The sequence below is a fragment of the Tachypleus tridentatus genome, chromosome 4 (assembly GCF_004210375.1).
Source record: "Tachypleus tridentatus isolate NWPU-2018 chromosome 4, ASM421037v1, whole genome shotgun sequence".
In the NCBI taxonomy this organism is placed as follows: domain Eukaryota; kingdom Metazoa; phylum Arthropoda; class Merostomata; order Xiphosura; family Limulidae; genus Tachypleus; species Tachypleus tridentatus.
The window spans coordinates 39,744,822-39,762,620 of record NC_134828.1 but is presented as its reverse complement, the minus strand read 5'-3'; the positions used below and the strand labels follow the sequence as shown (position 1 = coordinate 39,762,620).

Here is a 17,799-nt window from a genome sequence, read left to right as displayed (position 1 = left end):
TATCCACCCTGATCCTGAACTCCGTATTGGTGAAGTTTTGCTGCTAATGGTCCCTGAGACCAAGTTCTTGGGGCTTATCTTTGACCGTAAGCTGACTTTCATACCACACTTTAAGCAGCTACGGGTCAAATGCACAAGAGCACTGAACATCCTCCATGTCCTCTCTACTGCCAGTTGGGTAGCGGATCGATGTTCTATGTTAAAGATATATTGTGCTCTTATTCGTTCAAAACTCGACTATGGATCAATGGTCTATGGCTCTGCCAGACCATCGGCCTTAAAGATGCTGGACCCCATTCATCATCAAGGATCTCGACTCTGCACTGGGGCTTTCCGCACCTCCCCAGTTCAGAGCTTATATGTGGAATCTCACGAATTTTCTCTGCACCTTCGCCGTTTGCAACTGTCTTTACTGTATTCTTTGAAACTTTGCTCCTTACCAAAGCATCCCACTTGGGGATGTGTCTTACTTTTTCAAAACAGATGATCTGCTATTGCTCCTTTTGCCCCTCGTTTCCAGGCGCAATTGGATGAATTGGGTCTGTCCTTGGAAAACATTGTAGAATCCACTGGTCAGCCCATCCCCCCATGGCTTATTACAGCCCCCAAATGGTGCCTTTCTTTAAGTCATCTGAAAAAGGCAGATACTCACGATTGGAGTATCGTCTTTTATTTACTGAACATCTTTTGAACAACCTTTCTATTCCAATTTGTACGGATGGTCCAAAATCAGGTGACTCTGTGGGCTCTGCCATGGTTTGTTGCGGTTTGGTGGTTGCGTGCAGAATCCCCTCTACAGCTTCTGTGTTCACTGCTGAACTGTATGCTACATCTCTTGCCCTGGATCATATTGAAGCTGAGCAGTACTCCAACTTCACTATTTATACTGACTCCCTTTAGTTCTCTGCTTGCCTTGGAATCACTTCACGTTGGCTCACACCCTGTTATTGCTGATATTCAAAACCGACTGGCTTGTTTCTCATTAACATCTACTTCTATCCAGTTTTGTGGATACCAGGCCACATTGGTATTCGCGGGAATGCGCTTGCAGACATGGCAGCTAAATCTATCTGCTCTGGCACTATCACCACTGTGCCTATTCCATACATGGACTATGGTCCTGCATTCAAGGCTCGGCTTCGTGCCCGCTAGCAGTCCACTTGGAGTGAGCAACGTGACAACAAGCCTTTTCAAATAAAACCCTATATTGGGCTTTGACCGTCTAGCTTTCGGAAGGTTCGGAAGGAGGAAGTTGTTCTAACTAGACTACGCATTGGTCACAGTTTGTTAACTCATCGTTTTCTTTTATCTGGAACTGATGGACCAGTGTGTAGTTTGTGTAACACTCAAATCACTGTAAGCCACATTGTAGTTTCCTGCCATCGTTACGACTCTCAACGAAGGCACTATTTTAAACATGTTCTGTTCCAGGGTTTGTCTGTAACATTGGACAGTGTTATTGGTGATGGTGACACTGTCCACCTTGATAAAGTTTTTAGTTTTTTAATGGTCATTAATCTTTTTAACCTCATTTAAGTGTTTGATGTTTATACGTTACACCTTTTTAATTGTAGTTCCCTTTTCAGTCTCAATCTCTCTAGTTCAATTTGACATTGTAAAATGGCCAGAACATTAAATAACTCAACACCAGGACTGGAAAGGCCATCTTCAGGTGATTAACGCTGCTGTTTGAACTATCTGTTTGAACTACCCATTAGTTGTCCTGGCGAGTTGTTAATACACTTTTGCTGCATGTCATTTGACACTATTATTACTTTATCTTTTAGTACTGGCCATAATGACACATAACCCAGAACCAGGACTAGAAAGACCAACTTCAGGTGACTGACGGTGCTTCTTGTACTTACCTTTTAGTCTTTCTGGTGGGTTATGATTATTACCATTCTGCTGCAGGAAGTCCTTTACAACTTTGTATACTGGATGTCAACATTGGTTTTATGCCATTTTATGTTTTAATTTCTGTTTTGTTTATACCTTTGTTTCCTTTTATGAATTTTACTACATTTACTTTACTTTTACCTTTTTACAGTACATTTGGCTAATTTTTATTACGATTTTGCTATATGTCTTTTACCACTTTTCTTATTTTACCTTTTGATAATGACTGTTATGATAACATAACCCGGAACCAGGACTGGAAAGGCCAACTTCAGGTGACTGACGGTGGTTCTTGTACTTACCTGTTAGTCTTCCTGGTGGGTTATGCTCATTACCATTTTGCTAGAGAAAGTCCTTCACAACTTTTCTTACTCTGTTTTCTCTCTTAACATTGTAGACTAGATGTCAACATTGATTTTATGCTTTTTCTGTTTTTCAATGGTGTTTTCTTTTACCTTCATTTCCTTTTATGTATTTTACTAAATTTATTTTTTTTTACTTTTTTACTGGATGTTTGGTGCAGATAGCGTAGCTGCTTTGTGCCATAAAACACTAAATCAATCAATCAATGCTCTGTGTATTGCAAAGGAACAAGTGTTTAGGAATGGATCTGTCATCTGTCAAAGACACATTTCAGACACTAGTGTTTATTGTGAAAGTTTTGTGTGTTTGAATTTGTACATTTGTTTATAGTCACTGAGTATTGGTTACCATCAGATTATTGAGTAGGAATATGGCAGTAATTTACTTGTTTTAATACTTGCTCTTAATATTCAGGTTTTGAAATCTTCACTAGATCTGGTGTCTTTTACAGTACAAGTCAATCAATTTTTGATCAGAATATTCATTACAAAGTATCATTTTTTTATGCATGTGTACTAGAGGTGTTTGAGAGGTTGTGGAATAGGCTTAACCTTGCAATCATTGGGATGTCCTGCACACATACACACAATTTTACATACCTAAGCCTATATATGAATAGTCTATGCTGGTCACTTGACTGTTGGACTTCAGAGGTGATACTAATTGGCTTTACATTTTATAAAAGTTGTTAATTCAGATACAAAATATGACAATCAAAAAAATGTCCATGCAAAGTACAAATTTTCCCCATAATATTCCTAATCATGCCTTGATTATTAAGTGGTAAAAATTCATCAGTGATAAAAAATGGCAGAAAAAATGAAAGGTACAAAGATGTTCAAGAAGCAGTTAATTTTCAAAAATGCAACATTTTTTTTTCATCAAAATGATGCATAAATAGAAATAAATGAAAAGGATGCAGAGAAGATGACTGCAGTGGAAGTTTTATCAGTGAATATATATATATATTTTAGTACATACACAAATGAAACAAATGACAGTGATTGAATTTACTATTTCTTTGAATAAAAGTTACTTGAATATGTTATATTTTGTATGACTCGTGAAGTTGACATCTACTTCATTGCATAGATGGGCCATCTGTTTTGAGGCAGGTGCTAGGAATTGGCTCACTTGTGAAAAATCCCAGAAGCAATATTGCAGTAATAATTATTTTGAAATTCCATATTATCTGTAATAACCTTTTTAAAGGAATATGTTTCAGCTAATTGTTACTGAAGGCATGGAAAATCATAATCAAGATATGAACAATCAGTGGAATTTCTTAATTAGTTAATTGTGTAGCTCGTTAATCAATCAGTATTTCCAACTAATAGGTAATTGTAAGACAATATGTAATTTTTTTATTTATTTAATCGACAAAAGCTGTGGCTTCTTTCTTTAAAATGATTATCCCAGTTGGTAGTGTTATCTGGTTTATTATTTAATTTCTGTTTAACCACCTGAAGAATCTTCACCCTGGCCCACAATTAATATAAACTCTATAATTAGAGTAACAAAAGAATGAAAATCAAATTTTCTTCCATATCTCTTTATTTATAGTTTTACAGAAAAAAAAAAGATTAGTACACATTTTAACTCATATTAACAATTAACATAAGATACAAAAATAATATTGACAATATTGCAAAATACACAGTAGTTATTGTAATCACCTGAAGAATTATCTCAGATTGTTAACCTAAATAATCATCACCCTGTCAAAGTCTGGGATGATGATTCCTCAACTGATCCCATTTAACCAATCAACTCCTTTCATGAGATGTCAAAAACCAAAACAAGGAAAATAATCTTTATTCTCATGTGAGATCGTAAAACCGTAATTAAAACTTGTTATGCTAAACATTGTGTTTCAGTGCCCTATTGGACAGAGGAAGATATTCCATTGCATAGTTTATGCGTAACAACAAATAAGCATAATGACAATATTATAAATGCTTTGATAGTTGGAATGATTAAAAACACTAATTTTGATTAGTTGATTATCTTCATGAGTCATGACACTAATCAATTTAATACGACAAACATGATTTAATCAGAAATATTTATGAAAAATAATGACATTGTTTTAATAACTAAATAATAGAAATAATTGGAATGCTCGTTTTATTATTTGGTTGTTTTTGTGACGTTGATTTATATAATTGTAATTTTGATTACCAGATAGTTGGAATAGATATAAACACAGATTTTCCTTAATTGGTTACTTTTGGGCATTAATATATTTATTCACAATTTTGATTACTGGATAGCAGGAACAGTCTACAGCAGTAATAATTGCAAGTGCTAGTTGACTGTTATTACATTTGTCAAGTTAATTGTAATTTTTGATTGGTTATTTTATTTAACACTAATCAATGCTTGTAGGTAAGTTAACCACTGAATTTTATAAGCCACCTGATTAGATAAATTAACTAAGGAATGACTTGCATAGTATTATCTATTACACATTTGATGACCAAATTCAGCCTATTTCTTTTATTCATTCTTACCCTTATATAGTGCAAACTAACACACAGTTTTTTTTTATTATGACAGACATGCAACCCAGATCCAAGATTTATCAAAATATATATTTGTTTCATTCTCTTTGTTCATTCAGTTCATAAAAGTGATATTCAGTTTATTGATAAATTGCTTGGTAGAAAACACAATTTTAAAGAGAGAAACCTAATTTTTCAAAGATTACAAAAAAAATATGATTGATATTTTGTAATATAAAGATGTATCTTGGATATAAAAGTAGATTATGAAAGTAGGTCTATTGAGGAAAGGTATTGTTCAGTAGTATTTTAAAAGTTAAACATTTATAGATATACAAAATGCAGAACTAAAATGCATTTTTATAGGAAATGGCATTTGGAATGTTTTTCTGAAGATTCAAGCAATTTTATTCAGTATTTTGCATATTTGCACATATTGGACATATTGCAATAGCCATATGCTGTTGCAGTTCTCTGCAAACTTTTCTAGATGTTACACAAATTATTTTGTGTAGCAATATTGCTATGAAAAATTTTTGAAACAAGCTGTCCTTTGTGATGTAATGAGAAATAGTATTATAAATTCATCGATGGAAAGATTATCGTTTGATGTAAGTTGACATCTCTTAACCTTATTTTCTATTGGTAAAAGAAGGGTGAAATATAAGGTTATTGAGTTTTCAAGATTATAAAGGGTCATCAGTGGAATAAAGGTGATTTTGTTATGTTGAAAATTATAGAATATTGAGGATTAAGTTCCAAATAATACAGATTAGGCTTGAATGAAAACAATTTTATTTCTTCCAAGAAGGTAATAACTTATGCAATGAGTTGTTGTTGGTAATAGTGGATTATGACATAATACAGAAGTACCAGAAGGGATTTGATGATTTTCTGAAAAAAGATGGGTTTAAATTGTTTTCAGTCTTTCTCATGGGCTTGTGTAAAGGGGCAGCTTTGAATGCCCAAATGCAAATAATGAAATGGATGAAACTTTGGTTTTTAAATAATTAGTTCATAACATGGGACTTTATTTGAAACAAAGTGAAACATCTTATACCTCGAAAACTGGTTATTTTTCTATGTGAATCACATATTGTAAATACTTAAGAGCACATTTGGTAATATAATGCTCTAAACCTACAAGACTTCATAAATGGATTTATAATTTTTTTTTAAAGCCTTTTCAAAATTTAGCAAAAAATACTTCAGCAGACTTTCAGATGTGATGATTTTTTATGAATTAATATTTGAATGCCTAAAATATTGATATTTTAGTAAGTATATATAATCATTATAAAGAGGGTGTATTTTAACAACTAGAGTTTCTGTTTTTATTTATAAAGTATCCTAATCTTCTTGAGATGGTACATGTGCACGTACTGCCTTACAGTGTTGTGCTTCATTCTTTTTTGCAGTAGAAAATATTTCAGTATGCTGGAAAGACTTAAAAGTACATTACCAAAGTACAAAATCATAGGTAAGGTGACTGATATTGATCATGAAGCAGTTAAACACGGTCATCTCAAGCAGGAGGGAATTGCATTTTGTTTCTGATGTTTGAAGTTCTACAGGTTCATTAACTTGCAAATAATTGCTCTACAGTGTGCAGTTCTTGAGACATCCTCACTGTGGTATCCAGTATTTTCAGATGTGTAAACGTGTATCATATAATAAAAGCAGAGTTGCAATGTTTTGATAATTTTAAGTGATGTGTAAACAGTAAGATGCAAAAACATGTTATATTTCTGCTATTTAGTTTAGTAGTTGCATCTAACTTTTTATGATTTAAAGCAAAAAAAGGTGCCTGCATGATTCAAATAAGTTTTATGTTATTGATCTGTTCTTATATTTCAGAGAAATGTCTGAAGATAAAGAAGACAAAAAAATAGTTGAAGGTCAGTATCTTTCTAAGTATATGTGCCTATACATAAAAGCTTAATTGTTCTTGGGTTGTATAATCCTGAATACCAGTTACATTTTATGATAGTTGCAGGGATATCACATGATCAAATGTTTTAGATATACTATCATTAATCTTCACAACTTCATTGTGCATATGACCATTCCGCTATACCATATGTCAGATTGAATAACAATGAGTTATTTAAAAGTAAGAACAGGACCAAGATTTAAACTTTTACTATAAAACTTTACTTGACCAACAGCCAAAATTAAAGGACACTTCACGTTTTGTTAGCTTTATCATTATCAGAAGTAAAAGCATATATGGCAAGTAGGTATTTTTATATGGAAGTAGTTTAACTCATTGTAACTGTTAAGGGTAGTCTGAATATTGTATGTAAGAAATCAGTATTTATTTCTTAAACTGTGTGTTATCACCAGCTAACCTTTTATCTCTGTTTAACAAAGAATCATCTAATTTACAGCACATAATTTCTGTTGACTCTCAGATGTTCAATTCATTTTGAGTGTTACATTCATTTAAAGTTATTGTTTCTTACCATTTATTATATTCTTACCACAGTATTTAAGTAGCATATAGTTTGATTAACACATTTTTATTCTGTTCACACCAAGTTTTTTTTTATTTTTAGTGCAACGAAATATTGTTTTAACTTTTTGTTAATTAGTTTAAAAATAGTAATGAAATTGTGTACTGAACACAGTGGCAATTTGGCTAGGTATACTACTAATTTTATTATTTCCCTGAAAGGAGTTGAAGGCCATCTGGAAGGGTCACCAGTTTTTACCACTTGCACTACTGTACAGTAGTGTATTGTTTCTCAGTCAGTCAGTAGACACTATAATTATATCTCATAAGAGGATACTTAACATTGAATTGTACCATCATGATGTCAGTAAAAGGTGTGCATGCCATGAATTATGAGAAGAATTAAGTGTTCTGTAGACTACAGCATGGCATGACACATGAACTTCAATAGTGAGAAATAAAAATATTTGTTACTCTTTATTTTGGCATTCTTTATTCTTGAAACATAATGCTTTTAAGGACCATGTGGAAGAACATCTTGCCATATACACTACTTGATCTTGTATAATGCTTAAAAAACTGAGTTGTGCTTTTTGTATTTCGTATTAAATAATGTCAACATTAGCTATGTTTCTTATATAATTCAGTTTGTGTTTCAGATTAGTAGTATCAATCTATATAAGTATAAACAGCTGCTTATTTTTGAAAAATGTATGACATGGATTTTTTAGATTGTGGCATAGAGACTGGATATAGTTTCCAATAAACATTTGTAAAAATAGCCCTCTTATCATTTGTTTTAACAAAAACATAAAAAAAAGGTAAACAGTTATCTTGTTAAATTTTTTACGCAAACTGAATAGGTCTAGAAGGATCAGCATTGTTTAGATAATCAATAAATGTTTTTAATTCATTATCTCCAAGTTACCAGATCAAGGACATGTTTACAAATCTAATCCAATAATTAGGTTTTAAAAGAAGCATTAGTGAGAGCAATGCATTTGAAACCATTCATATAAAAGTCTCATAGTGATGGATTAAGAAGGGAACACATGGTTAATTGAATATTTTGCTCAGAATGATTTTCACTAACTTTAAAAAAAAAATTAAACATGCACTAGTTACATTTATGACATAAACAGTTTCAGTCAGAGAAATGGGAGCTTGAACTGATCTTTTATGAAAACATTCTGTAGCATTTTCCACTGGAGCTTTAGTAAACAACCAACTATTGTAAATGACACCAACTTAGAAAAATTAATGCTTTTAATTTTCTCAAGAAGTTAAGCAGAATTTCTAATAGTACATTAGTTTTCACTACTCGTATATAAAAATCATTGAGTTGCATACTTTGTGATATACTGAGACGAAGGTCCTATACTGTTTAACCTTTTTGCAACAGGCTCATTATAACATACACGAGTTCATCTCCACATTTGTACACATTAAGTAATTGCATTATAACTTTTGATGCAACATGTGTGAATCTTTACAAAATTTGGTAGACTTTTAGTAAAGATTACAGTTTTTATGTACACAAAAAATAATTTTTAATGAAGTATTTTTACTAAAGATTTGTGTGTGAAAACATCAAGACTGTTTCATTACTTGTTTGAGTGCAGAGTGATTTCATGTTATGATTAAAAACTGTTTGAGTTCCTAACTGACATCACAAACATCTAATTATAAACAGTGTTGCATCAACATACCATGTGACTCACTGAAATCTCTATTTAGGTGTGTTCTTTTAATATTTACTTTTAAATGAAGAAATTAATGTATATATAATATTAAAGTTTGAATTATAATCTATAATTTGATTCCAAACTTATTGACTTAAATTCATTGGCCTTTGATCCCTGACCCATTGCAAAAGGGTTAACTTAAAACAGTACTAAGCTCTGTAGTTATTTGAAAGTAGGCCATTAGTGAAAAGTATGTTGAAAAAGTACTGTTACTTTGACGTACTGAATGTTTAAGCCCAACTTTTCAGTTTCATGCTTTTAATGGTGAAAAATTATACATTGAAATAAGAAATAAATTATAAAGTTGTGTCATAATCATGAAAGAGTAAAACATATGAATATTGTCCAATTATTCTGAGCTCTTTGATAGATTGTTTAAGCAGAGTATTCATGATGAAACTATGTAAAATGGATGGCAACTGCCTGTTGTGGAGACACAAGTGTAGAGGACAATGTTTCAAAAGTCTTCCACCTTTCGTCTTCAAGTCAGTGTGTGTAGGTGCTGACTTGAAGACAAAAGGTGGAATACTTTTGAGACATCGTCCTCTACACTTGTGTCTCCACAACAGGCAGTTGCCATCTATTCTGCAAAGCTTCATCATCGTGAGCTCACTTTGGCATCATTGTCTGTGTCTGCATAGCTAAGTGTGATGAATTATTCTTGACACCAACATGCAGATGTCAGTGCATTAAGAAAGAATGTCGACAGTTTTAAAGCTAATAATCCTTAAAATTGTCTTAAAAAATATGGAGTTAATAATATTGAACAGCACAAACAAAGAAGCCAATTATAGATACGTAGAATAATGTAACAAGATAATGAGAAACAGTAAGATATTTTATACAGTGTGGCTTAAGAGCTTGATATACCAGATTATAAAAAAAAAAAAATACTAATGGCTCATTGAGTACATGTGCATAATAGTATAAAAAACAAAGGTCCAAAAGTATTTTTAATTAAAAGAAATTGCTGAAAAATAAGAAGAAAGAGGTTAAACTAATTTCTGTAGAATTTGGTAGAAGGCAGAGTTTATTTAAAAGAAAATCTTACATTTTCTAATAAAGAACTGTTTTGAAAGGCTAGGAAATTACTAAAAACAATTAGTTATGAGGACAAAAGTTGATTATGTGTTTGGAAGGAAATCAGACATTGATAATATAATAAAATTGGATAGTAATTTTGAAAATGTATAATTTAATTTTTTTTTGTTATTTTAATCTGTGGATATTATTGTGAGAAATGACAAATTTACTGCAGTAAGTTTTGAACAAATAGAAAGTATAAATTTTGTTAAATAAGAATAAGAACATACTGAAGTTGATATTTGGCACAAAAATATTTATGATATTCACAATAAATAGGAAATGTTTGTACAGTTGTTAAAATTTAGTTTGACCCTAAAGAAGAAAGGACTACCTTTCAAAAGACTTTAAATTATAGAGTATCATATTTTCATGTTTAGATTATGTATACACTAAACTTTCAGGGATAAATGTAAACATTTGTGTGATCAGAGAAACAATATCAGATCATAAGATAATATAAGTAAATTTAAAAAGTTTAATTACAAGGTAACAAACTGTGAAAAAGAACATAGATAATATTTTAATGATTATTAATAAAACTAACACAAATAATACTATATATGATATAAAAAATTATTGTTGAGAAGAGCTGATTAGCCTAAAAGATCCAGAGGTGTCATATAAAATTATTGGATAGTGTGTTGAATGAAATTTAATGAAAAAATCATTGGGACTAAATTTTAAAAAAGGAATACACAGTATAAACCTTAAATAAATTTAACATTTTAAAGTAAATGAGAGAAAAGGATAATTTAGGGCATAAGTGTAACTGTAAGAAGAATATAACAAAAGAAGCAGTCTACAGAGTAAAAAAAGGAAATTTCTAACATATTTTAGAAAAAAGGCAAAATAATTACTGTATGTCAAAATTTGGTGATATTCAGGTTAATAAAAAGGGAAGAAGGAAATGTATTAATAAAGTTAGTGTCATGTATAGGTATTATGTTAAACAGTGTGTATAATAATAAAATTAATTTAACGCTATTATTACTGTATATGCAAGGTATAACTAATCAGATTGCTAGCTTGTTGAGCAAACAATTGTATTTCTGTTTTAAAACCAAGTAAAATTAAAACAATATTTCATACTAAAGATAACAAAGCTATATGTATATAAAATTTAGTGTCAGTGCAGTAAAATACATTGGTCAGACTAAACATAAAACATCGTTTTAATGAGCATTAAGGTTATGGTATTTTTACTGTGCATTTTAAACTTTATTTAATTATTTATCCTGATTGAATTTTCAGCAGTGAATTATAATAGCTGATGCTTATTTCATCCTAAACTTTATCAAAACAGGTTGAAGTTTTATGCTCCTTTAGTCATGTTGGAAAGTACAATGATACACATTTTGAAAGTAAATATAATTTGAGTTAGTCCACATTTACATAATTAAAAAAAGTAGAATTGGTTAAAAACACTGTGAAAATTCATGATTTGAAAAAAAATATATATATATTTTTTAAAACAATATATCACATCCTTAATTTCATCAGTCTCAGATTTACATGATTCTTGAATTCTGTGCATTTAATGAAATGTTAAACTAATGCTGCTAATCTACATCCACCAAAATAATATTGCATCAAGTAAGCACATGTGGCTGTTTCATGATGGGAAACACAAGATTATATCTCATGATCAGAATTCAGATTCTGTACACCCTTTAAATATACAAGGGCATTTAGAAAGAAACAGCATTTATAATTCCTGTTGGCCAACCATATGAAATTACAGGTACTGGCATAAATTAGTAGTGTTAAGTGTGTGGGGGCAACAAGATATCCTTTGTAAAATTTAGAATGTAATTAGCACAGTGCATTTCCTTTACTATATGAAATTACAAGTACTGGCATAAATTAGTAGTGTTAAGTGTGTGGGGGCAACAAGATAGCCTTTGTAACATTTAGCCTGTAATTTAGCACAGTGCACTTCCTTTACCATTTATTGAGCTTTAATATGCAATTTTAGTAAAATCCAGGAATGATGTTACGAGTCTTGCTGTATAATGTATCCCTGAAATTTGCAACTTATTTATATAGTGAAGAGGAAATAAATGTTAAAACAAGTGTCTTATAATGTGGAGCAATTCAATGAATGGATTGAGTGAAGTGACAGAAAGTACTCAATTCATTTACTTTGCTACCCTTGCCTACTGGTGAGATTTGGCATTCTACAGAATCACTATAGGTATTCTTGTGGTATTAATATTACTGAATTGCTCAAATTGTACCATACCTTCTATGAGCTATCATGGAAAAACTAGTACCAGGGAAGTTACTGCCCACAACTTTGGCTCACTCTTTGTTTTTTTTTCATGGTTACCCTTTGCAATGTCTCCATTAAAATACCTATATAGCAGATATCTCATGGGCTTTTATGGGTATTTCTTGTAGTCTTCATAAAAATTCACCACTTGCTCTTCAAGTGGAGCTCAGGAAATCCATGCCCATTACCAGTTCCTAGCCACTGTGGTGGTGGACTTTGGAAAGTTTCTTGCTAATTGTGTGCAACACAATACTGTGTGGTGCTGTCTGTTTAGTGCAGATCATTCCTCAAATAGCTAATGTCCCTTAATCCTGCAGCAAGTACTTTTGGCCCAGTGATTGCTTGTGTGCAAATACTTGTTAGGTTATGTTAAAATTCTGGGCATAGGCATGAGAGTGATTCATTGTCACCAAACATGTAGAGTTACAGAGGCTTTATACCACTGTCACTAATTTCGAACTACTGCCTAGAAGAAAGCAACTAGCTAGCAGCATCAACTGGTTCTCACTGGGATTTACTATTATACAGTGACTCATTTCACTAAAGCTTTGCACACATGAATTATGCCATCTTGTTTATTCACTTTCAAATCCAGACAACGAAACTTAAACTTATAAAAATAATTAAACTTGTCAAATATGGTTTTTAAAACACAAGTTATACATAATTAATCAAAATATAAAAGTGAGAATTCAATACAGTTTAATCCTGTTACGATGGGCATCCTTTACCGCTCATGTCATTAGGTTTTAGTGACGTGCATTCAAAGGTTTATTAATCTACTTTATGTTATTCTAATTATTATAGCATAAAACTCTTACCTAGTAATCCTTGTTTATAAGTTTTAAGTTCTTAATTTTATATGGCAATATTTTGAAGAAGCTTGAATTTCCTCTAGTGTGACATGTAACACATTTTCTCTGTACAACTACTCATCTGCATTTTAACCCTTTAATAAGTACAAAATTAAATGTAAATTATTTACTATAAAATTGTCATTGTTGAAACAAAACATAATTTTTGTAGCTTTCAAATTGTCTTGTCACACCCACTTGTCACATCCTCTCTTTTAGGATTTGTTAATAGTTCTCTTTTATTTTTAATTATATATTATCTATAACCAATAAAAAGCCAAGGTTTTCATCTATCAAGTGATGTATTGTGTAACATTGTTTCCTGAATGAAGAATTGTCATTTCCAATTAACTATTTTCATTCATTGCTCCACTCTACTTTTTACATATAAATATTTAAATGTTCAAAACTGAAAGTAGAAACAAAATATTAAGTACATCTATTAATATTATTTTCCTGAGACTAATTTGAGTGAAGTATTTGCACATTATAAAATAATACCAATGCATGTAGAGTATACACGTACTGTACATCTATCATATTCAGTGACCTATGGCTAGACTGTGATAGAAATGTTTGACTAGAGACCATTGCCTTTTGAATAAGTAATCATTCAGCAAGATTGCATCTGACAGTTTCCTTCATTTGGTTGTATATTCAGTAGTGTTTGTCAAAAGAATTCAAAGAAATATGTGCTAGAAATTTACAATGGTCTGATTGTAGGGTGACAGTTGATAATTTTATTGGTTACTTCACTAGATTTTTAACTCTTTGTAACAAATATTTTCTCCTATGAATATATTATGATGTATTTAATAAAGTTCAAATAGAATAGTTAATACTTTGTTTTGTGTATTTACTTAAAATGTGGTCACTTTTTGTCATATAATTTAATTTGCATGTGTAATCATTATAAAGCCAGATTGTGGATAACAGCACTTTTTTATTTAGTTGTTAAAATATGTAAAAGTGAAAAATATCAGCTTTTAATCACAGAAATAATTAAGAGATTTAAATGTTCTGGACAAATGAAGTTTAGTGCAGAATCATTGATAAAAGGTCTAAATAAATCAGCCCTCTTAACCTCAGGAAAGCATCTCTTCTCCCATTAGTAGAACACATGGAAGATATGATCATGGTTAAACATGTTTTAAATCCATGATATGCACAGCAAGATTCTTTTGTGTGACTTTTTTTTTTTTTTTTGAGACATCCCTAAGTCATTCACCTCATCAGGCAGTATAAAGATTGGGTGTTATGATGCAAGGTAACTGCCACCAAAATTGGTTTTCCTGTGGCTAAGAGGATCATTTCCTTTACATCTTTTTCATTGACCCTATGCTACACTTTATTAATCCAGAACATTGAAACCTCTTATTAACTATTCCTATGAACACTGTTAAACAACATTTACTGTAAATACAACATTTTAGATGAAATTCATTCTCTAAGTATGATAAATTTAATAAAGTAAAATTATTTAGTATGGGGTAAGTTTGTCATAATAATTCTTTGGTTTTTTTAAATATATTTACAATTTTTGTTTGTAAATAGTACCAATATGTTAATGAATGTGTTCTATGATTGCTTTAATCTGCAAGAAGCCTCTAAAGATGAGCTTTGGAACCTTTGTTTTTCATTTTTTGTGTTATCGATTTGATGGATGTGCAGACTGCACTATTTTTGATGTGGCTGGTGATGCTATTGAATGTTATTTTTTCTCTCTGTCATTCATAATAATGTGATAGACATGATAACTAGAATAGAAAGTTGAATATGAGTTTCAGTATTGAGGGATATTAAGTGACGTGCAAGAACTATAGAAACATTAAATGACTTTGAATCTTATATAGGAGAAACATTTATAGAAAAATGGTGAGTGTTTACAAGTAGCTGTGGTGAAAATACACTACATTCTGTGGTATGTATTTATCTGTGTGTGAGTATATAATATTTGTTGAAGGTCTGGCTAAAGAAGATTATTTTAACTTTGTACAAGAGTTCTAAGATCAATTTATTTCTTTTGAGAGATAGCATCATGTTGAAAAGATTGTGAAAGTAAATTACTTACTTGATTAGGGGTTCAGACAACAGCCTTTTGAACCTCAGTCACTATCATATGTGCACATTCTTATGTATGTTTAACAATATAACTACAATATTTTACCGAGAATTAACAATTTTCTATATGTATGATTTTATTACTGCTTATTACCATATGCTTTGATTGAAATTGGCATAACTACCATACAAAAAATTCAATATAAAAGTTAGCTTTATTTAGAAAATGTGTGGGTGTAAAATTTTACATGGTATCCTCAGAATTTTAACAAGATATATTTTTAGGTCTACCTTGGAAGAAAGGAGGAAGAGGCTGGAAGCGTAAAGACCAGGAAGATGGAGATGATCCACCCAAATCACAATACCAAGTGGATGAATCCTTACTTTGTGTTAAGGTTTTTCGGAAGTTTCAGGAAGAACTAGATGCCAAGCATGACAAATATGAAAATTTGGTGAAGTGTAGTAGAGATGTAACCACTGAGAGCAAGAGAATAATCTTTCTGTTGCACAGAATTACTGGGTAAGGTCAATATATGTTTATTGAAGTTTGGCCCAATCATAATTAAAAGTACAAAGAATCATTTAACACTTTTGTCATTTTCTATATACTGCTGTGAGAAATGAACTAGTAAAATATGATAATATACCATATTATTTCAAAGTACTCAAATTTCAGCTATTATTTTGAATAACTCAAATTATATAATACAGTGATAATGTAGAGTGGCAAGATTTCCAAGCCAAAAAAACTGACAGCCCAGCCCTTGCTACAATTTCCAAATGGTTCTTGCTTATTTGAATAATTTAACTTTTATTCAATTTTTGTTGAATGTATTGAAGTATTCCACAATAGTTATCAATATATTAACATTATTATTGGCTTTCAGATAATTTTACACATTTTTTTGGTCAGAGGCACAAAACATATGAGCAGAAATAGTCAAATTATAATCCAAGAAATAATAAACTATTCAGTTTACCTAACTAATTTTTTTAAATAATGGATATTTTTAAGAATCTATAACATTTTCAAATATTCTTCTTTTAGGTTTTAGCATTACTTTGAAACTTTCTAAGACATATCATTATGTACTTTTTTTTTCCCTCACATTAAATAGTCATAAAACTTAGTACATGACTGTTTAGTGTAAACTTTGACAATGAACACTGACTTAACTGTCTTCAGATTCACACCTGCACAGACCTAGCTTTTTATCACCACGTACAGATGGAAATTTCAAGTTTACATGTTACAACAATGAGTAAGTCCAGTAGGCTTATTATTACATTCGTTATTCAATGTGACTAACAGTTTAATGTTTTTCATCATAAAATTTGGATGTGTTGGGCATCCTTAGAATTTTTCTGTGGATAATGGGACAAACTAACAATAAACAGGACTTTCCCAACAAAGCGAGGATGTGTGGTTACCCTATGTTAATGTCTACACTGTTTTGTATGTTTAAAATATTGCATGGTAGTTTGAGTTTATTATTGTGTTTCTGGTTAATTGGTTTTGAGGTAGTCATTAAAAAATTAACCTTCAAATACTGAAGGTGTTTAAACTTATTCTGTATAGTTCAAAATGTACTGTTATTTTATGTAATGGTCTCAGCATATTGTAATTGCTCCACTGTCTCATTAAGAAGAAGCAGCAGTGGACAAAAAATTAAATTATTTACAATTTTGTTGCACTTTCACATTCATTGTGTAGAATTTTTATTCATTCTTGGACTACTTGATCACTATAGAATACATTATTATAGTGCAAGTAGTGAGTATATATTTTCTATATGTCTTTTTACTTACATGTGATATGTAGACCTGTCATAGGTTTTTATTATCTGCATTAGTTATGTAGAATGTTCTGGAATGTTTTGGTTGTTTAGTTTCCGTGCTGTAATGGTAGATACATGTTCAGAAAGTAGTTAAGATTACCTTGTTCTAGTTGCTTTTTACTCATGAGTGTTAAATGTCTTCTGTACAAGACAACATAAAAGACAGATATAAAGGATAAATGCTATAAATATCCTCGGTAGTCATATTTACAGCTTATCTGACCAGTGTTATAGATAAACAAAAGTCACGATGTGATGCTGTCAGTTGGAAAAATAGAGCGAGTTTACCTATTTAATTCAGGCATATCTTTAATTAGTTTTCAACTAGGATGTCACCAAGTGAAGACTTATTTTAAGAGTATAGTGTTTTAATTTTACAAAGATTAATCCTTAGGGAAAGAGATGTGTATGCATTGTTTTCTCTGTATTTGTAATAATAAATATTTTTTTCACTTGTATATGTTTTTTCAGACCTGTTATTTTACACTTAAAGGAATTCAGTCAAGTTCTTTATTACAGAACACTTCTATTATTTCTTGATTGAGTCTACCTTTATTTGATACAATAACCACCATCATGGCAGGTATTGAATTTTTAAGGAAAGGTTTTTCACTTTCCCAAACTGCAGTGTTGAGGGATAGGATTATCCCTCATTCTCCCCATATGCAGATGTGTTATAGTGACTTCAGGGGATTTAATGCTTAGAATGCCTATGGTTTTTA

At 31.0% G+C, this 17,799-nt stretch overlaps 1 protein-coding gene across 1 annotated transcript in view; it reads left to right on the top strand.

The window, feature by feature from the left end:
• LOC143248902 (translin-associated protein X-like) overlaps positions 1–17,799 on the top strand; it is a 40,762-nt gene that overhangs the window by 9,778 nt on the left and 13,185 nt on the right. Inside the window, 2 exon segments of the mRNA XM_076497836.1 lie at positions 6,624–6,664; positions 15,525–15,759. Of these exon segments, the coding sequence (XP_076353951.1) occupies positions 6,628–6,664; positions 15,525–15,759 (272 nt within the window). The 5' untranslated portion in view covers positions 6,624–6,627.